This window comes from Phoxinus phoxinus, assembly GCF_949152265.1.
Source record: "Phoxinus phoxinus genome assembly, chromosome: 5".
NCBI lineage: Eukaryota > Metazoa > Chordata > Actinopteri > Cypriniformes > Leuciscidae > Phoxinus > Phoxinus phoxinus.
Window position 1 is genome coordinate 37884001 of NC_136880.1, and position 27208 is coordinate 37911208.

The following is a 27208-nucleotide window of genomic DNA, read 5'->3' on the forward strand; positions in this document are numbered from 1 at the left end:
AGGGCCTCATTCATGAAACACGAGCAGAACGAATTTTTGTGTAAATTGTGTGTAAAGTGGTTCTGGCGTAAATTTTCGGATTCATTAAAATGTTCGTATTTTCCAAATGTTAGTTGGTACGAAAGAAATCTACACCTGCTCCCAAGCATTTAACTTCCGAACGTTTTGCTCATTAATAAGGCTGCATTTTAATTCACCTAATCGGGTACATTTACAGCATTTTGAAAAAATATTATTATATATAGCAATACATATGGTTTTTCTTTTTACTTTTATTATGAGAGCCAGTAATAGCATCTGCAAACAGTACACTTTAATAAAATAATTAATTGCTTTCAATAGGGCTGGGCTATTTTTTTCGAAGTGAACTAATTCGTTTTTTGCAGTCGCTTCATGTCGAACCATTTTCTTTTCACTACTTGGGACTGTTCGATTAACAGATGAAACTCCATTAACTGCTTCTGTAATATCTGCCAAGCTTCCTTTTTTTAGGACCTGATACGCCACTATGTACGCTTGAAAATAAAATGTGGCGTTTTTAATGAACATCTGATAATAAAACTTCAATTTCTGCATCTGAGAAATTGTTCTTTTTCATTCGCTTTTGAGAAGACATGTTGAAATCCTTCGTTTGGTGTCATAATATGATGCCCATATATAGTTGTCAGTCGGATTTAATGGGCGGGATTTATGGTAATTGAGAATGAGCGAGCGTGCACGCGCGTCCCATTTACGACTGATTGGAATTCATTAACACACACACACGTTTCACTATCACATCTGACGTTTACGAAGTATTTGTGAATCAGGAGAAGAGTTTTCGGGAAGGTCTCTTTACGCGCAAATCACTCACATATTTACTCGTATATTTACGAATGTTTCATGAATGAGGCCCAAAGTCTGTAATTGTGCAATAAATAAATGCTCCAAATAAAGTTTAATTATATTTTTTATTTCAGTAAGTCTCAAGTGAGGTCAGTAAATATGTTAATGGCTTTTGTAGTATACCATGTTTGTTTGTTTGTTTATAATATATTATTTAATTTTAAATATATTACATTTATTTTAATATTTATTTATTCAATAGAATATATTATACAATTATAAACATGTATATTTAAGTTAAATTATTATTTTATTATTTGTTTACCATGGTTTTTATTTATTTATAATATATAATATTATAGAATTATAAATATGTATTTATTTGTTTGTTTTTTATTACTGGAAAATACTAATAAATTACTATATTTTTCAATTTTTTTGAAGTGAGTGGTGCTTGCAGGTGCAGACCCTGTTCAGAGAGGTTTTTAGCACTTTGTTGTGGATGGTTGCTAAGGTATTCTGATTGGTTGCTAGGTGGTTACTTACTGGTCCAAGTTAAAAGAGGCCACTCTCAAGTCTCTGCTATTCTGGTCTCTAGTTATGAATTTTTTAAAATTTTGTAATTTTTTTCTTTTCTTGTTTCTACTTTTTTCAGTTTCTACGGAACTGGTAGCTAATACCAATCTTGCATGGTTTTATTAACAATAAATGGAATAACTATGTCATTCAAGTTAAAATTATGGTAGATTTTTGTAAAAGTGTCGCTTCACTCAACTGGCATGCGTCCGGAACATTGCTACATCTCTGCCTGTGATTGGCTCAATACTTTAGAGAAACAGGAAATGACCTCGCCGTTCACTTTCCAACTTCTCGGCCTCTGTTAAATGATACGTCACAGCTCTTTTAGCTGTAGCTGCGATGTGCTATTTGGTTCAGTTTTCCTCAACCTGGACTGAAACTTACAATTCTGAAGGGTTGCTTTGTGTGTGTGTTTGGATAAGACAGAGACCAGTGTGTGTATATGTGTCAGTGGGGTGTGTGTTCGTCCAGGAATGTGAGTGACAATGTTTTATTTGCTAACAGTATTCTGCAGACTTCAGTGCATTTCTGGCATTTTTAGGGGTGCGAAGGATTTATGCAGCTGGTGAGAGTCTAATAGAGATCGAGTGAGAAACACAGAGAGGTAGTGAGATAAAGTGGAAGATCGGCTGCGTCCCAATTCTTCTCATGCTGTCTGTCCTAATTGGTACAATTCCATGCAGTGAATTTTCAGAATGTGCATTTTCTGTATGCGTGGAATACCTGGATAATCTACTTCTACTGCATCTGCCAAAATATGCAGTGTGCAGTAATGTAATGCACCCAACTTGACATTCCATGAATACTTGATCTATTTTTACATGAAACTGGATGAAAAATGCACAATACGTTTATTTATGATAACTGGACAGAGGAAATAAACAGGGGTCATATGATGGCCTCATGATGATGAGCTCATGTGATGATAATGTAGCATGCTATATTTTGGAATGGTTATTGTTGCATAATGCATTCCATATCACATGGAAAAAGATTTGAAAAAAATAGTACGAATTATACACCACATGGGTGATTCTTCAGTTAGGGGAACTTTTTGTGTCCAAAAAGTTGTAAAAATAAATAAAATAAAAATTATATTAGCTTCCATTTTTTTATTTGCAATATAGATAGATGGATGGATGGATGGATGGATGGATGGATGGATGGATGGATGGATGGATGGATGGATGGATGGATGGATGGATGGATGGATGGATGGATGGATGGATGGATGGATGGATGGATGGATAGACTAAATGAGGACAGTTCTCTTTTTTTGCACCTTTTCCTGAGAACTTCAAATTCATTAGATATTTATTTGTGTTCAATTTGTAACTTTATTAGGATTTTTCTTTATATTATTTTAGAAACCAGAATAAATCAGGTCAGTTTCAGACTGTAATAAACTTTAATGAATGAATAAATGAATTTAAATTGTTTAAAAAAACATGTTGTTTTTGCATGTCCAAGTCCAACACTTGTCAACAATTTGTAAGAAATATTCTGAAGATGAAGATCTCAGGTAGTCGAAATTGCCCATTGGGTTCGTTTCAGTTTAGTGCACAGTTTCGTCCACAGTGAAATAATCTAATCGCAGACTCGAATGATGAAAATGTTTGCTGAAGAGCCCTTGGGAAGATGGTATAAAGCTGTTTTCCCTCTTTTCCTCTGTTGCAGGTGGGTACTGAGTATCGTGCCCTCTCTTGCGTCTGCCGCTGCTTGGAGCTGCTTATAGTACCAGCCTCAGCTTTCCTGCCTGCTTGCTGCCCACACCAGTGAAAGACTGCCCGCACAACCCCACAATCCCTGTGACCCCGAACGACCCCTACCCGACAGAGCTGAAGTGGGCACTATTGAATCAGCCAATCAAGAGTCAAGGATTTTTGCTTTGGGATCCATTACTGCAGTTCAGTTTTTCCACTTTTGTTCTTTTTGCTTTGGCCTGGCGTGTATCCACGAGGAAAGAGGAGCTTAATGATCTAAGAAAGAGAACATTAGTAAAAAGGACAAACTGCTTTAGACAAAACACAAGCACACCCAAAGCACTTTGGGATTTTAAGGAATTAAAGTTTGCTTGCCGCTAAAGCGAGATGGCGATGAATATGGCTCACATGCGGGACACGAAATGGCTGACGCTGGAGGTGTGTCGAGAGTTTCAGCGGGGAACGTGCTCACGCTCCGATGCTGAGTGCAAGTTTGCGCATCCTGCCAAGAGCTGCCAGGTGGAGAACGGGCGAGTCATTGCGTGCTTTGATTCACTGAAGGTAAGAAACGCCTCGGACTTCCAACTCTAGTGTGCACACTCAGAACGTTAATGCAGTTTACACGTGTTTTGTTTCAATTCTGGTTGAAATCTGTCAGTCTTTCTGCTCTTTCTTAATGGAGTATGCCCACTTTTGGTCACATGATTATATTAATTTTATTATTTATAATTTTTATCAGTATTTTTATTCATCATTTTATATATATATATATATATATATATATATATATATATATATATATATATATATATATATATATATATTACTTTTTTTTATAATCACAGTAGAGAAAGGAGAGAAAAAGTTGAAGGAGAGGCCATACTGTACATTTTAACAGCAGTAGCAAGCTAGAAGAGCACTTTTGGTCACGTGATTATATTTATTATTTTTGTATTATGTTTTTGTCTTATTTGTATAATTTTATTATATTTATTTAACTTTTTTATTTTTCTATTTTATTATATTTATTTAACTTTCTTTTTTTTTTTACATTTTATTTTGTAACCATAAAAAAGACAGGAAAAGAGGCAGGACTCGAAAATGTTGCAAGCTAAACTACAACTCTCACACTTTTGTTTACATGATTATATTTTTTTCATTATTTTATATTATTTTTATTGTATTATTCATTATTACAATTTTTTTTTTTTTTACGTTTTGATGCATCTTTTTTTCTTTTGACCATGATAGAGAAAGGACAGGAAAAGAAGAGCTGGAAGAGAAGTGAGGCTGAAAAATGTTGCTAGCTAGACTAGAACTCTCACCGCTAGTAGACGAGAACCGCTAGTTTCTAGTCTATTCAAAGTTATTCATTCATTCATTATGCATTTTTTACCAAGTTTTACTAATTTATTCATTTTACTAGTCAAATAGCACTTTTATGAGCATGAAAATAAGCAAGATTAGTTTCCATATTATCTGGCTGTATAAATGGGCCAGTGTTTTACCTTAGAATGACACGGCTGAGGCTTAAGTCATAAATTCCTTCTTCCTACTTGGATGCTAACATGAGCATTCCACACAGTTTATAAAAATGCAAATCAACTGCGCTGTAAAGCACAGTGAATTTTATATAGGAATTTCTTTTAAAGTAGTAGTCTAGACGAGCGTTTCTCAACTGGTGGTTCACAACCCAAAAATGGGTCGCGAGACCGTTTTGATTGGTTCATGGAGTGTGAAGTCAAAGAAACAACAAAAACTTGTTTCCGAATGTTCTATGCGAGACTTTTACTTTGACAAAGACGTGTAAAAGCTGTTGACTGCTGTAAACACTTTGCTCTTCTGCCAGAAAACTGCTACATTTCCATAGAGTGGTGCAGGTATGACATCAGAACCCGGAAGTCTAATTCCTTCGAGATTTTCCAATGGGGTTTTTCAATTTATGAGTACAATAAAGCCTTTGGTAATCATAACTTGACGATACTTTGACATTTTGTTCTACAGCGTACACTGCTGACACTCACACTCCAACCTGTCTTATTTTGTTATTAAAAACGTACGTTTTCAAAAATGAACATAACTGCTTCAAAATTCACGTTTTCGTTATGGGAGTATGTAAATGTTGTAGACAAAAAACGTCAAAGTATCGTCTAGTTATGTTTACCAGGCTTTATTTTACACGTAATTTAAAAAAATCGTGATTCTGTATCTGCTGTCAGATGAGATGATCAGGCTATATGTCAGTGTCATTATTCTAACATTATTTTCATAACTTGTTAGGACCAGTTCACACAGAACACATTTTCGCAGTCAAAATTAAGAGAATACAGCATTTGTTATGTTGTCAAATACCAAAATTACCAAAAAGTACCAATAAATTACATATGTCATGTGTTAGCTGGAAAGGATTTACATGCTGGTATGATGTTCATTCTATTCATCAGTATCAGTGTGTAAAAAAAATTAACAGTTTATGTTTCTGTAACCTTAACCCAAAATACCACCAATTGTATATTTTGGATGACTGTGACTTACTAACTAGTTTGGGCCTGCTATTTAATAGCTTTACCTTTATAATACTTTTTATTCATCAGTGTTAGTGAAATTCATACAATTTATGTGTAAGTAAAGTGGGACAGTACTCATGTGTGTTAACCATTTTTGAGAAATAAATTGGCTTGGTTCAAATTCCCCAAAATTTGGGTCATGGCTTAATGACCATTGGAAAATGTGGGTCCGATAGACCTTATTCACAGCAGCGCCATCTTGGATTTTTAACTGCAATGAAAGCGAGGCTGTGAGAGATAGACATACATCTCTTGAGTGGGTTTTGCTGTTATTTAATGTGTTTTTGGATTTAAAACTGCAAGAATATCTTTCTAAGAAGTTTCAGTAGACAAATAAACTCCAGACAACATGAGCTGTGGAAAATTATAAGTGATCTAGGAGATTATACAGCTTTTTACAGCGGGTGCCATTGAAAACATGGTCTATCCCTCACAGGGCGCTGCTCTGAATAAGGTCTATTGCCAAACCAGTTGAGAACTACTGGTCTAGACTACAAGACTAATGTGAGGAGCCCATCACAATGGCAACACACCAATGTTGTTGGCGGGATTGAATCTGTGATGATCATTGTCACTTAAAGAACACAAGTCTTATGTAGAGTAAAAGAGCATTGTTTTGACCTTTGTATGACTGGAATCCTCAGCATTTTGCATATAAGTTCCTGCAAACTCTCAAAGTTGCAAAACATTTCAACAAATGTCCAAATCCAGGTCTCTGAGAGGAGAAGACTAAACATAAACTGATTATTCTGTGCTTTGCTGCCTTTTAATGACACACTGAATCTCTTATGTTTGGACAAGACTGAGGCTGAGGTCTTATGTGTGGAATTACCCCGGTGAGATGGTGCTCGAGCGTTTCTGCTCTTTTCTGCAGTTTTTCAGTTCAGTTCCTCATTTGGTCAGAGTCAAAGAGACACTCAGCACAGCGTATGTACTGTAAAACCACCAGCGCCCGAGCCTGCATGAGCAAGACAACGTTAAGCTCTCAAAACTCCAAAAGGTTTTGGAGATCTGATGTTCACGATAATGGTTTTCATTTCATTTTGATAATTATATGGCTGTATTGTATTTTTAAACCCTTTGAGTATTCAGCAAAAAGCCATGGTATCAGTACAAATCCCCAAAATATGAGAAATATATATATATATAGAGAGACCGCTCACAGAAGCTAATGCATGTGTTTCCATCATTCCCATTTCCTGTCCCATGTTCTGAACGGAGTATTTGCTCTCTCCAGAACAAAATCCTCTATGATGAACAGGCTGATACCAACCGCTAACTCCACAGAGATCTGATCCTCGCCCATGAGCCCTCCGCTTTTCCCTCTAATAACACCAAAATTCACATCCATCAGTGCGGACCCCAAGATTGGCCCTCTCCGAAAGTCTGAGTCAACAGAGACTGAAAAGTCTGTAATGCCTAGCAGAAGAAACTAGGGTTCTCACAACTTTCTGCCATTTTAGATGCATCTATTGTTTGGTGTTAAAAGAAGGAAGACGTAATTCTGTTACGACGAGATGTTTGAAGCGGTGGACGATTGTTATTTTAAGTTCTGGCAAAAATACGAAACGTGCTCAAGTTTACTCGTTTTATACGTATAATTAATTACCGTAATTGTAAAAAATATTTTTTTCATATTTAGTATATAGATACATATATAGTAAATATATATAGTGCATGATTTAAATTAATTTCATTCCCAACATATGAGTGGAAATAAAAGCGACTTGTCTTAGCAAGGATGTCTAAAAGGTTTTTCCAGTAATGTTTATTTAGACTTTGAGCTTTTGATAAATGAATAATGGGCTATGTTACATCTGTCCAGAATGAGCTTCTGTGAAGTTCCACCAATCCATTACTCTGGTACATATCGTCCAGTGTTTGGCTTAGTGTGGAGCTACTAAATTATTGATGTAACTAAATATATTTAAATATTAAAAAGACCACATGTGCTAAATTATTAAAAAGTCTAAATACGCTGAAATATTAAAAACATAAGTTATGGGTTCATTAGCTGTTCATTTGTATCACCTGGACTTTTCAAACAACTCCACTTGTGTGTGTGTGTGTGTGTGTGTGTGTGTGTGTGTGTGTGTGTGTGTGTGTGTGTGTGTGTGTGTGTGTGTGTGTGTGTGTGTGTGTGTGTGTGTGTGTGTGTGTGTGTGTGTGTGTGTGTGTGTGTGTGTGTGTGTGTGTGTGTGTGTGTGAGCGCATGACCACTTCCTTCCAGAGCAGTAGGGAATGCCACTTTGTAATTTTCCATCTATTTTTACACGGCAGGAGAAAAGCAAATACGCGCACAGACACACACTGGGAGGGGGGTTCAAGCTAAATCTCGGGTCTGCTGGGAAACTGTGGCAATGTTTCAGGTGTCCCCCTCCACACACACACACACACACACACAGGTTTTCAGGATTATTTGATGAACAGGAAGTTCAAAAGAACATTCATTTGAAAGAAAAATATTTTGTAACATTATAAATATCTTTACTGTCACTTTTGATCCGCAAGTCCTTGCTGAATCAAAAAAGATCTTACTGATCCCAAACTTTTAAATGTTAGTGTATTTTCTTTTTATATATATTAAGTATATTTCATACAGTATTATTATATTGTTATATGATAGTTATAGTATTTAATAACTATATATTAATTATTATTATTACTATTATATATTGTATAGCACAGTCATGGTATACGTAACGATTTTTCTGGATTAAGTTAAAATTGTTTATATATACTGTATTAAATATATTTCCATTTGCTTTTGAGTAATTCATTAAATGAATCTCATTGCATTATCGTAATAAATGCAAACTAAAGGACAAGATAATTTGTTACAATTAAAAATATATGTCGTCATACCTCACAGCTAGAGCCACAGTACTGTTTTCTAAAGGAGGTTGAGTAAAAACAGATGAATCGTGTGAAGATCTACTGTGAATAAAGGCCAGTCGTGAATCTAGCGCTGGCCTCGTGTGTTTGTGTGTCTGAGAGAGAAAGAGAGGTAAAGATCTAAAGAAAGTGTTTCAGTGCAGATGTGAACAGAAGAACATTGTCTTCCAGTGTGTGTGTGCGTGCGTGTGTGTGTGTGTGTGTGTGTGTGTGTGTGTGTGTGTGTGTGTGTGTGTGTGTGTGTGTGTGTGTGTGTGTGTGTGTGTGTGTGTGTGTGTGTGTGTGTGTGTGTGTGTGTGTGTGTGTGTGTGTGTGTGTAACAGCTCTCTTGGCCATGTTGGATCATGCTGGCTGGATGAAAGCACACTGTGAGGCTGCTGACGCTGACTGCCATGGGCCAAAGTCCAGACACACACACACACACACACACACACACACACACACACACTGCTCAGCTTTATCTATCATCCTTCCATCTGACAGAATGATAGATCCGTTATCTCTCCCTGTATAAATATCACCAGACTGGCAGAGATAGAGAATGTGACACAAATTAAGTAAATAAAACTGACAGAAAAGGAGAGCTTTAATATGGAGGAAAAAGGAACCTGTTAAAATAACAGGGATTTTCAGAGAGAAAGAGAGAGAGGAGCAGCTATGAATTCGGTGTTGTTTTACACTTTTGCTTCGAGCGAAATGGAAGATCATAGAGTGGAAAAGTGGCTTTGAGTAAAGCTGACGTGGGTGAGAGATGTTTGAGCCGACTGGCCAGTTTCCTCGTCTCTAACAAGAAACAGGCCGGCCATATGGTCCACAGAGATGGCCACTGCAATACTTCTGGTGGGAACAGAGAAACGGGAAGATCTAAGTGTTGGTCAAAACAGACCAAGTAGGTGCGTCCTCATCCATGAAAAGACCACTTCATGAGGCCAAAGAGCATTAAATGTCCCTGGCTTGTGTACAGCTTATCAGAAAATGTTTTTTTTTTGGTCAGAATGATCATATTTAATGTCAAAATTACAACTGGGAGCTCGTTTTTAGACCCACTTTCCAAGTCATAGAGATTTATTTGTAAAAGTTGAGTACAGTTTAATTTGTACGCATTTTATCTATTCATGAAGAAAAGAGAAAAGTTTGCCAGAAAATGCTACAAATTTATACACTTTATGAGGTGACCATGCTTACATGACAAAACTACATTTCCCATGATTCTCAGCTAAATACACTTTTTACACACCTAATGCAGATTTTTGCTTTGCAGTTTTCTGAACTACTGCTAAAAATACATCATGCTTTTGATGCAATCACAAACATACAGTACATTTTACTCTGGCTAAAATCACACACACACACACACATTACCTCGTATTTAGGAATATGGGAAAATATATAGTTGTCCTTCATTATTTCCCACTGAATATTCTGATTTAATCATTTGTGGGAATTTTTTTCCTTTTTTGAATAAATTACATTTCAAAATATATATAAAAACTAAAAAAAAAAAAAAATTGTAATCATATTTCACAATTTTACTGTTTTATTGTATTTTAATATGATGTTCAAAAACATAAAAAGATCTTACAGACCCCAAACTTTTCAACGATAGTGTACGTCACATTATGCAAGTTGAATCAGTTTCAGTCATTGTAAGGATGTTTCATATAATGTTTTTATGTATGTCACTGCATTATGAGGGCAGCTCGCAGCTTAATGATTAGAGCAGACTGTGGATGGCCTTCTTTCAGATGATATAATTAGAACAGGTATCACATGACTAGGCATCTAAAACACACTTATGCGGGGTGACACACACACACACAGTCATCAAGAAACACAACTCAAGTGTCTATGCTCTCAACGAGGTGTATTTGCATATCATGCAAATCATTTGCCTGAATATAGTCAAATATGCTTTCCAATCCGACAGAGGGGAAGTTGAGATCAACCAGTAGTAGAGGGGACCAGCACTCCCCTTAACGCTTATCTCTCCATTTTGGCTCGAGTTGTGCAATTATGTGATGTACCAGAGGGCTCTTCCCATTTTAATGGCGCTGTTTGCTGGTAACGAACACTCCTTTGACCTTGTTCAGTCAGACAAGACGAATCTGAATGCTGAACAAGGATGTTCAAAGTCGATGTAAAATAGCCGATATTTGTACACCTGCAACCGCTCATCAGTTGAATTCTGCTTTGTACGTTTATTTTGTATAGACTACATTTAGTCTATGAACTGAATTACATAGTGGCATATTTATTTATTGTTATGATTATCATTATTAATTAGATACTCGCAATCTTATAAAAGAACCAATGGAAGTAGAAAGTTCTGCGAGATCCACTGACACGTTAAAGAACCGTCGCAGCCGGATCATTTCCACAATTACCAACACAATCTACCAAGAGCAGCGCAAATTAACGTCTGGTTTAAGACATGCTTTTTTGGGGGCGTTAAATAATGGTGCAAATTCCAGTAAATTGACTAGCAGAACCTTAGTATATCACCTTGTGCGATTCATTTAAATTCCATTAAATGCTCTCCTCCCATAAATGTTGCATCTAAAAAGGGAAACTCCTATAAACGCATATGCAATAAGGTCACAAAAATAACCCTGTCCACGCTTTTTCAGCGCTCATTATTCACTGTGTGTCTTTTTAGTAAATCCTGACAGTGTTTTTTAAAGCAAAAAGAGGGTTTGCACTGGCGTAAGATGTTAGTAAATCTGGCCCTTGGTTACTTATGTTGCTGCTGGTCTGCACATAAGACATTTTCTTACATTTTTATTATAATTTCAGCTATTTGAATGAGCATTAAACATTATATATCACCATCATACAATGTTATATTATTATTTATTTTTTAAATGTAGCTTTTTAAAATTGAGAATTTCTAGGTGACATTTTGTGTACCAGAAGTACACAAGTCTAAAGGGGTTAAAGTGTGTTATTTTGTCCCACTAGCATCACAAAAACGTGTTAGAATAATGATTGTTTTCAAACAGGTTTCCTGAACGCTCCCTCCACCTGCCATTGGTTGGACAAACAGATAGCCCCGCCCCAAACTCACAGCATTGGTTGAGCTCATGTTGCTGTGTGGGGACGCAAAAAATGACACACTTCAGGTTTAAAGCTACAATATGTAACAAAAAAATCGCCGCTAATAACAAAGGCGTAGGTTTATGACGCAGTGATAAGATGAATGATGGGACTTGCTGTCAAGCTGATGGATCTAATAATGTTTATGGAGTGAAAACATTCATGTTTTTTAACATTACAGTGATATGAAGCAGGTCGCGATTGCTAATAATAGACAGATATCTGGGCCACACACGAGTCCCGCGGATATAAAGGAATAAGGAGATTTCATTCTACCGAACTACCCGCAAGTGTTGAATTAATACTCACACTGGTCAATTTATTTGACGAATTAAACTTGTGAGGAAACGCAGCGCTGTTTCACTTGCTCTACACTATCACACTAAACAGCATTTGAGTGTGTTGAAAGTTATAATGTTATTCTATGTGTTCGTTCGTTTGGTATATGAAACTAGCAGTAAGCTAGATCAACATTAGAATAACATACTGATCATATTCTAACATTTCATCATGTTGAGCTATATAACATTGATTGGTTTTATGTACATTTGCTCACCTGTCTAATAAAGTATGTGCATTGCGGTGTCGCTGTCAAGTCATGACTCGTAAAGCTCTGTCAAGTCCAAGTTAGTCACGGACGTGGAGCTCTCGGCATCTCGAAAACGCCACGCCGATATTGATCCTCATTTTGGTTTTCTTTTTTGTCCCAAAGTCTGCTTGCCATGGTCCACAATGTTTGAACGAAATAAGAACAGCGTGCCACTAAACGTTATGCACTATGCAGTTGTCCACTGACAGTACGAGCGGAAACCGAGGATAGCGCGGATATTGCGTCATTGACAGGCGACATTTTTTCCGGGACGGCCAATTATTTCAAATTGGAATTTCTCTGAAATAAAAAATCTTTAGAGACTTTTGGGATATTGTACACAACTGCAGGAAATATATCACACTGTGCACGTGATTTTTGGATATTTTATTACAAAATTCTTACATATTGTACCTTTAAACCTGAACTGATTTAGCTGGAAGGACCTTTCAGGGTTAGCTTAGAATTCATCCATCAATCATGAACCCGCCCTTGTTCCATAAATCAAATAGAACAAGGTAAAGATTGCATGGGGACAACAGAAGAATACATTTACAACGGCTAGATGCTGAGAAGAGATGTTGTTAATGGGATTTGTTTTCAATGGCGAGGTGTGGAAGCCTGAATCTCAGACGAATGTTGCGCATCTTTAGTGATGTTACATAACGTTACCAAGGATGGTTGATCAATGTGACTTTATGACATTATAGATTTTTTTTTGACATGATCCTGATGTTAATGGCCTTTTTAAGAGCTTTGCATTGTTATGTATGACTTTACCAGCTTCAAAACTGACGTCTGCAAATCCATTAGCAAAGTCTTCTTACAGCTAATGGACTCTTGGCAGCAAATTATTTAATCTGGATTTTCTTGACTGGAGATGCCAAATGGCAACTAATTCAGTGTTTTTTTTTTTTTATATGTTTTTTTTCTTTAAAGGAAGGCGTCTATAATTATATATCAGCGACACATGGCTGAATGTCCCTGTCTGCCCTCTTTTCAGATCAACCCAACGCCTATGATTATTTCAGTATAGGTTCAATATGTTCTCTCCCACAAGCTTGATACTCTTAGGGATGAAAAAATGCAAATAGCACACCTTTTATATCTTAATTATGTTTCCTAGAGAACAATGGGAACCTTTTTTTTTCTTGAGAAAATGTGAGTTGTGCTTGCCTTTGCATTGCAGTTCCTTGGGTGCTTTGAGTGGTTGCTATATAGTTATTTTGATTATATTAATTTGAGGTGTAATCAGTTTTGTTATTGTTAACTAAAACTAAAAGCAAACTAATAAATAATTGTGTTTTGTAATGAAATAAAGCTGAAATAAAATAATACATAAATATTAGAATAAAAACGTGAAAACATTTTTGAATGCTTTGTCAAAAAAGTACTAAAATGACTAAAACTAACATTTAAATAAATAAAAGTTGCATAGAAATATATAAAAACTAATAAAATTGACAACATTTTCTAAAACTTTAATTAAAATTAAATTGAAAACTTACATTTAAATACTTAAATAGTACAATATTTTATCAATAATACTAAAATCACACTGAATATCATTCACAAATTACTTCCAAGACCAAATTATCTGAGCTATGTTTTCAAAATGTTCTACATTAATTTCAAATCCATGAATTATTTGTTAACTTTAGGAACTTTCGGAAAAATATCTGAGGTGTTGATACTGGAACATATTTCAGTTATCCTGAGCAAAGAACCTCTGGGCTTTTCTTGCAGAACAATATTGAATAATAGATTGTTGTTCTTGTCTTGTTTTGGACTGGTTAGTTAGCACGCAAGTTTCTTAAGGGAGTTTGTGGATCCAAATACCATCAGCCTCCTGTTTATAGGCGCTGATCTAGTACGTCTGAAGACCTCAGCGCTTTGGAATACGGCCCCCAGCGCTCGGCCAAACTCAATACAGAAGTCATCATGGCGGACGGGTCAATCTCATGTTGCACACACTCACGGCTTTTAAAGCTCACGTCATCTCTAACCCCGTATCAACTCGTGTGTGTGTGTAGTGTGTCTGTGTGTGTGTGTGTGTGTGTGCGCACGCACTCACTCTGTATTTGGCTATTTCTGACACTAAGCTTACATTCCAAAGTCTGAGACTGAAGGGTGAGGGTCTTTCTAGTTGTGTGTGTCTCGCTCTGTTTACATTTCGTTAAGTAATGGCAAACACACAACACTCTTGACAGGGTTTTTACTACACGGAACACCTATTAAAACATTATCTAAACATTATTCTGCTACTGAACTTTAAAGTCAGTTTAGTGCACTGAGACACTAATGTATGACTACATCTGTTAGGTTTACTCAGTCATAAAGTTAATGAGAGCTCTTTAATATCTGAATTGTTTATCTCAGCTATCAGATTAAATTCAGCCTTTTTTTGTTTGAGAAAGTGTTTGTCTTAAACGTTGCTGTAAAGATACCAAAGTCAGTCTATCTATCCATCTGTCCGTCTATCTATCTATCTATCTATCTATCTATCTATCTATCTATCTATCTATCTATCTATCTATCTATCTAAGATAAATAGATAGATAGATAGATAGATAGATGGATGGATGGATGGATGGATGGATGGATGGATGGATGGATGGATGGATGGATGGATGGATGGATGGATGGATGGATGGATGGATGGATGGATGGATGGATGGATGGATAGATAGATAGATAGATAGATAGATAGATAGATAGATAGATAGATAGATAGATAGATAGATAGATAGATAGATAGATAGATAGATAGATAGATAGATAGATAGATAGATAGATAGATAGATAGATCGATCTTGTGCTCACTGGTCTTGTGTGAGTAATGTGTGATTACAGTAACATTAAGCAAATGCAATCCACCTCAACACACTCAACAGCCACTAGAGAAGGGGACTGAACTCGGCTCACCATGTATGGAGACAGAACCGCGAATGCCCTGCCGCGGCCGGACCGCTGTTAGCAGCACACTCATGGAATGCTCACGCACAGAAAACACAGACACACTGGGCATTCATTAGAGAATAAATGACTGTTTGAAAGCATAAACATGAGCGCAGTAAATCCACAGAGGACGTTTTCATTCCTGGATCAGGCCATAGTAACGACGAGCCAGCACTGAGATCTAACACACACACACACACACACACACACACACACACACACACAGAGCGTGAACACAACCAGCAGACCGAGAAAACTGTTTATCTGACATACTGTCCTAATGTGTCATAACAATCATCTAAATCCCGCCTCCTCCCCCTCTCTTTCTCTCTCTCTCTCGCTCTTTACCATAGCTCTATCATGGTTTTTATGGATATCTACCAGTGCATTACTTTATAGTTTTTTTTTTTTGGACATGTACCATGGTAGTACCGTAGTACTCTTTGAACCACCCAGAGTTTAATGTAAATAACATGCTACACGAACATGTTAATCATTCAGTACTATGGTAGATATCAAAGGAAGCATTGTATTACCAAGTATAAAAGGATAGTGGGCCAGGTTGTCTGCAATCCTTGGTATTCATGGTTTTCAGTCACAGGACAGTCATGGAGACCTGGAGGGCAGAACATCCATAGACCCTCAGCACAGGCCTGTCAATTTTGAAAGTTTCAAGCCAGGGACATTTAGATAACCTTTCAAAAGAAGAAGAAAACTAATAAAGATATGTGAACAAACTGTAAGTATTGGGCATTTAGCATAATGACAGATTTATAAGCTATTTTTGTAGGCCGGGAACACCACAAGTGTGACTTTGTTCCATTTTGTATAAAATAAAAGCATTTCAAAACAAACTTCCTGGTTAAACATTAAAGCACTGATAAACAGTGCAAATTTTTCCCATATTTTGTTGAATATTAACCAAATTATCCACAAAAGTTGCGATATATATATACTGAAATGCATAAGCTCAGATCAATGAGGCCTACGATCAATAAAAAATATTGAATCCAATATTTGGTCATAATAAAGCATAACAAGTGATTTACAAGCAATTTTTAAAAGGTCAGTCATTTTTGACCGGGAACACCAAAGGTGTTTCTAGATTTTCAACAACGCTTTAGTACATTAGTTATTAGTACAAACTAACTAGCAGGAAGTGGAGGAAGCCATGTTTTGCCATCATAACTACAAATTGCCATCTGATACTATGGTGTAATACTTTTTGTTGGGTGTATACTGTAAACAATAGATTACTGAAGAATAAAAAAACACAATTTGCTGTCCCACTGAAAAAAAAAAGTTTGCTCAAGTGCAAAACTCTCTGGGAGTCATGTTGGTACTGGAGGACATGCGTATTAGTTTTAAAAACTTTAAACCTTAATTGGCCCCTGAAAGAGTTAGATAGACAGCTTATCAGGAACACCCTGACCTCTGTGTGTGTGTGTGTGTGTGTGTGTGTGTGTGTGTGTGTGTGTGTGTGTGTGTGTGTGTGTGTGTGTGTGTGTGTGTGTGTGTGTGTGTGTGTGTGTGTGTGTGTGTGTGTGTGTGTGTGTGTGTGTGTGTGTGTGTGTGTGTGTGTGTGTGTGTAAGAGAGATTTCACCGCTGCGTGACTCAGCTCCTAGTGAACTCTGGAATTGGACCCTGCACTTCCTGTAAAGCTTAACAAGCCGAGTCATCAAAGCTCTGACTGACAGGAAATGCATCATCAACCCCCCCGATCCATCAATCATTAAGAGGGAGGGGTCACCGAACTGCATTATTCATTAGCGCAGTGACCTTAACACACAAACAGTACACGTGAAGCACTGCATTTTAGGGGATACAATTCTTCTCATATCGCATAAGCAAACAAAATTTACTTTGTAGTGCCATAATAAGCAAATCATGTGCATTTTGTGTTTGTGAAGCATCATATTATAGGTGAAATGCATATAATTACAGACATTTTTGAGGTTGTGCGTGTGGGGTTCTTTAAAAACAGACGCACACACACAAGCGATTGTACAGATGTGACCAGCCCTCCACAGACTGTTTGCTCAAACCTCGTGTCTGTCGTGGTCACGGTATCCTAGCAACAGAGCCCTCCATCTAAGCCCAGCTCATTCTGATGTGTATTTATGAAAAAGGATAGAAAACACACTGAATTCAATTATCAAAGCCCTTGAATAATGAAGAAAGAGAGAGGAAACGAGTCCTTTTTTAATGCTTTTATCTTTGTAAATGAAATATATTTATTCACAAACTCAGATAATGCATATTTCAGATTATGTAGTTATTGATTCATACTTAAACATATTCTTATCCATTTAGTTCTTTATTTTCTAAGAAGATGCAGGTTAATATACAGTCAGCTGGACATTCCCAAAATAAACTCCTTCAGGATGAAACGAGATCCCTCGGCTCCCTGATCAACATGTGGTTGTTTATTTTGCGGTAATAACCGGCGGCCTGTACATTGTCTCATATGAGCTATATGTCTAAAATGCAATATTAGCATAGTGTTTACTGTATACTTAGCAATTTATTTGTCAGGTTTTTGTCCTTAAAGGGCTCTTGCGTGCAGGACTAATTTCTAATGCATCTCATCCCACAACCTCCATTGTTCATTTCAAAATATAATCTTAGAGCTAGTAACTGAGGCTTGAGCCGTTGATAGCAGAATAATGCAGTTCTTAGAGAGAGAGAGAGAGAGAGAGAGAGAGAGAGAGAGAGAAAGCGTATGTGAATTACCTATTTTGTTTGGCAGCAGTGTCTCTACGAATAGCGAAACTGTAAATGTATCTGCTTCAAAAACAGCGCCGTTATTTCCTCGCTAGTGAGAAATGTCATGTAGCTTTTAAGTTGCTAAACTACTTTACTGATATAATAGTCCGAGCAGCGCTGACAACACGTTTCTGTGCGAGTGTGTGTGTCCTTACTGTATGTGTGTGTGTTTGAGTGGGAGAGAGAGCGGGAGACAGAGTAAAACGTGATTTTGTGTCATGGAAAAAATGGAAATAATTTGATGTTTTTATCCTGTTGTTTTCTATATTTGTTTGCTCCGTCGGTGGGTTTTAGTTCTGTGGGCTGTAAAGGATCTTTGAAATAACTGAACTCATTTGGCGAAGTGATATGGTTCGTCAACCAATCAGATTCAAGCGTTTTACAGCCCTATAGTGTATGTATATATATATATATATATATATATATATATATATATATATATATATATATATATAATGCAGTACATATATTTACACACATAAGTATTTAATAATTACGTTTTTTTACGTTTCTGTAAAAAGTCTGTTATGCTCACCAAATGCATATTTGATCAAAAATACAGTAAAAATGGTAATATTGTAAAAGATGATTACAATTTAACATAACTGTTTTCTATTTGAATATCTTTTCAAATGTAATTTATTCCTGTGTTGGCAAAAGCTGTATTTTCAGCATCATTACTCCAGTCCTTCAGTGTCACATGATCCTTCAGAAATCATTCTAATATGCTGATTTGACCAGAATAATAATAATAACTATAGAAAGTATTTAGAAGAGACCAAAGCTGCATTTGAGAAGCCCTGCACAGGACCTGAAAGAGATCACTCCGACTTTAAGGGTAAAGGTGGGAGGAACGGATAATCCCGTGGAGACTATACGGATAATCCCGGGATTATAATCCTAATCCTATGTCACACTGGACAGCTCACATTGCTGCTAATCGGCTGCAGCGCCCTAAAGCCAGTGTGAACACTGTTAATCCTGTTACTGAGATCCACGTAATCTCACGCTGATAAGGTAATCATACAGAGAGTTAAATGTGTATGTGCGTGCCTACATGCGGGAGCAGCCAATGATCTTCATGTCTTACTGAAAATGTGAACGTACTTTTGTGTGAAACGCATGGTATTAGGTTTAAGGGAAAGAAAATATCATTGTCTCAACAGAAAAGTCCCCAACATCTGTGTATGGAAGTAAACGTATCTGAATGACGTTAATTACGGCAGACAGCTCCGTGACCTTTGACCCCCCCCCACCCTTTCGCTCCAGATGAGCCAGGCGTGTGGTTGCGTGAGATATGTGTGAGTAAATCTTGACAGGCGTGAGACAACGACAACAAACGCGCACCGTGAGAGCTCTTGGCAGTGTCAGAAGGGACTGTGCATCGAGGACAAAATAAAGAGGCAAAGAAACTGTTAACGAGAAAAGATCTGACTCTCTCTCTCTTTCTCTCTTTCTTTCCCCGGCAGCCACAACACTGTGGTCAGAGATGGAGCGAGAGGTGGACAGTGCTCAGAAAACTATATATACAATTTTCTAAACAATATGGTGTAAAACTATCAACACTGTTGTGGGTGGTTGCTATGGTGTTGCTAAGGTGTTCTGAGTTGTTACAATGTAAAAACTGTCCACTGATCTGAACCTGCAGATTGCTTAGAAAAAAACGATTGCACATTTCTCTTCAAAAGCCGCATGATTTGAGGTATCATTCATATCCTTGGCACAAAATTAGTTCGTTTAGTTTCACACCAAGGTGTATCTAAATGAGTTAAGGTCTGTTTAAATCACTAGCCCTAAATATGAGCAATAGTAATTGCATACATTTCTGCCACATCATAAGAAGAAAAAAAAGTGCTTTGGTAAATTATTACAAAACCGGTTATGAGATAAAAAGTTGAAATTCTGACTCTATATACATTATGAATTATATCATAATTATAACTTAGTATCTCATAATTCGTATTTTTATTACACTTGACTATTTATCTCATAGTTTGGGCTTTTTGTCTCAATCGTTTTGTCAATTTCGACTAAATCATTATGACTTGTAACGTAATTATGACTTAGTATCTTATACTTTTGACTTTTTGTCTTATATTTGAATCTCATAGTAAAAAAAATTTTGCCATAATTTTTAACTTGTCAATTTCAAAATTACATCTTATGACCTATGTCACAATTATGACTTGGTGTCTCAATTTTGACTTTTTGTTCTATTTTTATTACTATTTACTATTTATCTCATAGTTTGGGCTTTTTGTCTCAATAGTTTTTGTCAATTTCGACTACATTATGACTTATAAGAATGCATTCACTTGATTGGTGAAAAGGAAGAGCAGGACTTATGTCAGTAATATACACACACAGAATGAAGGGAAAATAAATCGCTATTGAGCTCTGACACGCGCACACGTTGTAAAACATGTCCGACAGAAAACTGTAAGTCAGCACAAGCACAAAGGGACTCTGTTGCTGAGGGACAGCAGCGACTGACACTATACACAAGGATGAAACCTTCCTCTATCCCCTTAAAATCACACACACACACACACACCATTATTTCATCTGTGCTAATTATTGTATCCACATGCCAGTGACACTGCATACATTTGAACATTATTTGATTCCCTGTAACTAGCTGTTTATCATGTTAATCCTGCAAGTGAGCAATGCAATATAAACTCAATAGATGTCTATCTTATCCTTGTACAGTCAGCTAAACTTTCTGAAACTTGAGATGGGCTGAGTTGATTTTTTTCTGGAATTTCAGTCCAGCTGTAAAAGAGAACGTCAGCAAATCAACGAGGAAGAGAGGACACTTCTTGTTATTTGTTTCATTTAAAGGGTCAGAGAAGGTGGAAATGGTCACGTAAAACTAAACCACTAAGAACTAAATAATATTTGATGCAAGAACCCGACACTTAAAAATAATAATGTACAGAGAAATACAAAAAAAAAAAATTTAATTTCTTGAAGGGAAATATTTATTAAGAATATGGGGAAACAAACATTTGATGGGCCCCTTTGACTTCCATAGTATGTAAAATAAAAAATAAAAATAAAAAAAACGGTGGAAGTAAATCATCAACTGTTTGGTTACGACATTCTTCAAAATATCGTCTTTTGTGTTCAGCAGAAGAAAGAAACTCATACAGATTTAAAACAACGTGAGGGTGGGTAAATGTGGACAGAATTTTCATTTTTGGGTAAACCATCACTTTAATTGTTTTTTCTTTGTTGTTTTACAGTAAAACTACCACTTTTATGCTTCAAAAAGTTTATAAAGTGATTGTAAAACTAATCCGTTTCATTTGCGCGGTTTAGTCCAAATTTTCTGAAGAGACTCGATCGATTTATATAATGAACAGATTGAATTTAGGCTTTTATTCACATATAAACAATGATCAGTGAACATAAACAGAAGCTCATCTGTACCCGCTTGACATGTGAGAGCAAACCTCATTGGTTCCTGCTGAAGCTCAAACGTGATGCATTTCACAAGAATGAAGCTCATTGGTTCTTGCAGAAGCTCAAACATGATGCGTAACACAAGAATGAAGCTCATTGGTTCCTGCTGAAGCTCAAATGTGATGCGTAACACAAGAATGAACCTCATTGGTTCCTGCTGAAGCTCAAACGTGATGCGTAACACAAGAATGAAGCTCATTGGTTCCTGCTGAAGCTCAAACGTGATGCGTAACACAAGAATGAACCTCATTGGTTCCTGCTGAAGCTCAAACGTGATGCGTAACACAAGAATGAACCTCATTGGTTCTCGCACATCAAGCGAACATGCGTGAGCTTCCGTTTACCACAACCGATGTGTGAGTTGATGAATGTTCCTATGTGAATAACAGCCTAAATTCAATCTGGTCATCATGTAAAGCGAACGAGTCTCTTCGGAAAATTTGGACTAAACCTCTCAATTCAAATGGATTATGGTCTCTTTAGCCTCAACTAAGGTAATGCACGTACCCTCTATTTTTTGGAACAGCTTATATGTTGCCATATGCAAGAGGTCACCTAAACGACCTGCCATACCAGTACATCCTCCCTCTCTCTCTCTCTCTCTCTCTCTCTCTCGCTCTCTCTCTCGCTCTCTCTCTCTCTCTCTCTCTCTCTCTCTCTCTCTCTCTCTCTCTCTCTCTCTCTCTCTCTCTCTCTCTCTCTCTCTCTCTCTCTCTCTCTCTCTCTCAGCTGTTGGGTGGCCGAGTGACGGTCAGGAATGACTTTCTCTCTAGCCTCTCTGATTTCACTGACAGCGCTGTCTATAATGCACTGTCTGAGGATCTTGTTTCAAACGCATTTCCTGCAGTGCACAACTGAAGGTTTTTCACTCCCGTGAAAAAAAACTACCTACAACACATGCAAAAAAAAATAAAAAATGTTATATTAGCACTTCTGATAGGTGCTTCATGAACTTGCCAGACAGAGTTATATTCACTCAAAATGGAAGCATAGTTATTATGGGTAACACTTTACAATAAGGTCTCATCTGCAAAAGAAAGAGTTATTTTCGAGAGAAAAAGTCTACAATTCTAGGTTGACTTAAGGTTTGGTTAAGAACTCCATAACTCTCAGATCTCACTACAGGACTCATTTTCTCCACTGAATGACTTTTAAGTTATATGAATCATTTTTAAAACGAAAGGCAGCATGTCCCTGCATGTGTCAGTCATGTGACCTGAGCCCCTATGCTGCTGTACTGCAGAAGGGTACAGGGGCGAGTGATGGGGATAATGCAACTCCACTCGCACGGCTCGGCCCATTTCACACACCTCCCATAAACACTTCTTTTTTTTTTATTCTTCAACCTCATTCTTTCCTTTCCACCATGCGGTCTCATTTTTTCCTCGTCCTTTCGGCAGGTCAGTGAGAGAACAGTACATTTCTCGCACATGCTCAGTAGGGCTGTGTGTCACACCTTTCACAAAATGTTCTCACCCCACTCGCACACCCTTCTACATGCACTAACCCGCTTAAAACACACACACACACATTGTGATCCAATAACCACTTTCATTGCTTGCATTCATAGTTGAATCTATCTTATTCCTCCCATTTTTAATTGTGCTGACAAATATCACGTGTCAGTGACTCCATATCTGTGAATAATAATGTCCATGCATGCAGGGATATTTTTACTATTTTACATGAAAAAAATATATTTAGAACATTTTTAACAGGCTGGAGAGGTTGGTTAGTGGATCATTGTCTGAATTGGTGGCAAATAAATTGGAATAATAATTTAATAAATAATTTAATAAAAACATTACTTATTGGGTAAAATAATATAATAAAATATTGTATACTTATTATATTGAATTGTAATAATTAATATAATAACCAACAATATTTTTTAATTATTAAAGTACCAGTAAAAAAAACTCAATAGGCTGAAATTAAGTGACATTGCGAATCATTTTAATCTGAAATTTTCATTTAAAAAAATTGTAAAATGCAGTACATTTGATTAAAAACTATGGCTTATCACTGTTTTGCCTTTTTTAATATTTTGTATAAAATTCTATTTTAAATTATCCAAACACATAGAAACTTACATTGAAAAAGGAATTAAATAATAATAATAATAACATGGCACTGGCAGACAGCAACAGCTGCTATTGGTCAGTACAATTTGTAGTCGGGTTAAGCACAGGTCAATTGAATAGTTTATATTAATTTCAATTGAACTAAGGTCAATTAAACTAATTTTTGAGTATGAGATACTTTGTCATTTTCATTTGAGTTGCATAAATCAAATGAGCAGAAATGCAGTAGTAAATAAAGTCAGATAGGTTTGAGAAGGATATATTTGCGTGTTCATCCTCTCAGTGTCGTTTCACAGAGGCCAGCTTTTCTAATGTCTTGAACAGATGGTAGAAACTTCAGCTCACAGAATACCAGCCAGACACTCTTTGATTGGCCGGCTCACAGCCGAGGACGTGTGCGTTTTATTTATTTATTGCATACTGCATAGATAGGAGAGCAAACTTACTTCACAGTTCTAGAATGTTCTGCTATCTGCTTTAGCCTCTAATTCTAGTGTATTGCTAACCGGTTAGAAAGTGAACTCAATCTGAATTATTTCCAATTATTACCAACGATCTTAGGCTATTGTTAATCCTCTAACGTTGTTTTGGAGTGTGTACGTTACCAAACTGCTAATGTGTCGTGTTGTTGTGTAAATGTGATTATCAAATCAAGACTTGTTATAGAAAAGTGACTATTAGTGTTGGGAAAATGTATAGTTTATAGTATTTGCAGCCCGTGGAGATCTTCGCTCGTGACATCATCAGTGACCAGGATGAATCGATCATGCCTGTCAGCGTATGATAGTGGAGGAAGACAAACCCAGAGAGGGCTTAACATTTAGGGGGGTGTTTGTGTGTGTGATACTGTGGGGGACATCTGACTCCCTGCTATTTTCCCCTCGAATTAACTGACCTGACCTCTCGTCCACAATGTTTGTCTAACATGTCTCCCGCATACTATGGACTTGATCTAGCTCAGGACTGTCCTATCCTGCTCCTGACGGGCAAACGCTCCAACACACTTTCCTGGAAGTTTCTACTTACTGAGGATTAGCAGGTTCAGGTGTGTTTAGTTCGGGTTGGAGCTCAGTTCTGCTGGACAGTGGCTTTTAAATGATAGTGTAAAAACTTTTTTTCAATAAAAAGTCATTATAATGTTATTTTATGAATTCGTCATTTGACAATAAACATCTAAATCTTTTTGAGGAAATAAACCCTTCAAATATGCATATTCAGTTTGTGTTGGATATTGAAGGGTTAAATGAAAGATGCCCGTTTTATATATATATAATATTATTTCATCCCTTTTTAATGTATTTTGAATCAAATTAATAAGAGACTTATTTAAGACTTATATTTGAGACTTATTTATTCAATAAGAGACTAAAATCTTATCGACCCCAAACTTCTTTTTTTTTTTTTTTTTTTTTTACTTTTGAGGAGAAGTAAATTCCATTTCCAGAAAGGTTTTAGCTTGTGTGGTCATCCAGATAGGATCCATCCACTGGTCTGCATAGTACACAACTGCATAACACTCTGTTAAAGTGCTGGTTGCTGAGATAATTGAACATTTAAAGACAGAAATTGGCAAAAAGGCTTTATTTTGGTCACACGGCAGACAGACATGATGACAGCGTCAGATAAGAGAAGGTTAATGACCGTCTGCACTGGACATGCTCTCACCAACGCAGCCCAGAGACAGTCACGCATCTTCTCGGGTCACACGGGGTTACTGTAGATCCATAAACTCATCAGATGAATTTCTCTCGCGCTGATGTGCTAGTTAATCAATACTCTGCTGATCGATTGAGTGACATTATGTCAGGGCCGATTCCACATGGGCTGAAAGCAGCTGCGAACTTGCATTCAGATGCATTAGAGCACAGGGCTTTCCCATGCACTCAATACTGTCAGCTGGAATGGGAACAGGGTGTTCTTTTTATCTACTAACCCTAACAGAGTGAACCTGAACACGAGATGCCAGTTGCATGCCATTTACTGTCTAGTGTCAATGCAATGAATCTTCAGATGCAAATCTGCCCGATTGGTATAAACCCTTGATTACTCACAGGGAGTTTCTATATATAAGCATTTTTGTAACTAAGCATAAGCATGATTTATATTATTATATTATTAATAAAACCATATTTTATACATATATATATATATATATGTACATAAATGTATAAAATGTTTTTATTAATAATATTGTAATGAAGCAGGATCTATTAAAGCAACAGCTTTAATAAATAAACTCAAAACTAGACAGACCTAAACTCGGGAACAGGACTCCGGAACAGAACAAACAACATTACAAAGACAAGAACCCACAAACACTGACACAAGACACAGGGTTTAAATACAGAGGCAAACAAGCTAAACTAGATAACAAGGGGGCGTGGCTAATTAGAAACACCTGGGGAGACTAATAAACAAGAAAAACTACAAAGGACTACATAACATGGGACAGAACAGGAAGTCCACACAAGACAAGGGGAACACAAGACAGGAATCATGACAAATATGTTTATATAAAAAAAATATTAATAATATAATAAATGAATTATATTCTATTAATGTATTTGAATTATTTTATGCCCATGCTAGCTGCTTATTTTGATCTGTGTTACTGTACGTTTCTGCAGTATGTGTTACTGGATACTTTTAAAATGACTTTTCATATTTGTCCACTTTGCTGTAAAGAGGGATAAAGCTTCAATAATATCTGCTTAGTGGGTCAGAAGAACATATTTGAGGAAGATAGGGGGAAATAAGATGTTGAAAAGTTAGTTCACCCACAAAATGTATATTCTGACATCGTTTTCTCATGTTTTGTTCATCATGTCATTCTGCCTAATAATAATAATATTAAACAAATAATATTATAATGTGGATTTGGGAGAAATTAAGGTGAATAAATGATGACAGAATATTTATTTATGTATTTTAATTTATATTTTAATTCCGGTTTTTAATTAAATTTTTTAATTATTTTTAAATGATTATTCTCATTTTTTATACAATTACAAATTAATAACTATTATTTTTTTACAGGTACAAATATAACTTAAAACATTCAAATCAGACTCAATGAAACACGAGGTTTAATATTTTTGTATGTTCTTTTCTTCTCCTCTTGTTCTTCCTCTGTGTCAGGGTCGTTGTTCCAGAGAGAACTGTAAGTACCTGCACCCTCCTCCTCACCTGAAGACTCAGCTGGAGATAAACGGCCGGAACAATCTGATCCAGCAGAAGAACATGGCAATGCTCGCCCAGCAGATGCAGCTAGCCAATGCCATCATGCCTGGAAGTCAGCTTCAGCCAATGGTGAGGCTCCATTCTTTTAACCTACCCCCTTAAAAAAGCAAGAGTGATTACCCACACATAAGCATTGTATTATGATATATATGTATATATATAAAATGGCCCCAAAAAGTAGAGACCTTTGGCGTTTGGAGTATAAAGGCCCATTCACACCAAGAACGATAACTATAATGATAACTATATTAGCGTCCACAACAGCAGACAATATTATTCTGTTAAGTGCAAGCTGTGGTTTTGTCATCTGCCACTTTAAATGCTCGAGCTCTCTAAAGCTGGAAAGGATTTTAAAGCATGGATTCTGATTGGCTGTCATTGTTTTTATCTTTCCTCAGCTGTATTTTTTTTTTTTTAAGTGATTCCAACGACATGATTTC

The 27208-nt window shown here is 36.6% G+C and overlaps 1 protein-coding gene across 30 annotated transcripts in view; it reads left to right on the forward strand.

Moving 5' to 3' along the window:
- The window catches only part of mbnl1 (muscleblind-like splicing regulator 1), a 72299-nt gene that overhangs the window by 31048 nt on the left and 14043 nt on the right, over window positions 1–27208 (forward strand). For all 30 annotated transcript variants that reach the window (XM_079614469.1, XM_079614463.1, XM_079614470.1 and 27 more), the window contains 2 exons: window positions 3082–3668; window positions 26667–26837. In XM_079614469.1, coding sequence (XP_079470595.1) covers window positions 3495–3668; window positions 26667–26837 — 345 coding nt within the window. In that variant the 5' untranslated portion in view covers window positions 3082–3494. The remainder of the gene's footprint in view (window positions 1–3081; window positions 3669–26666; window positions 26838–27208) is intronic.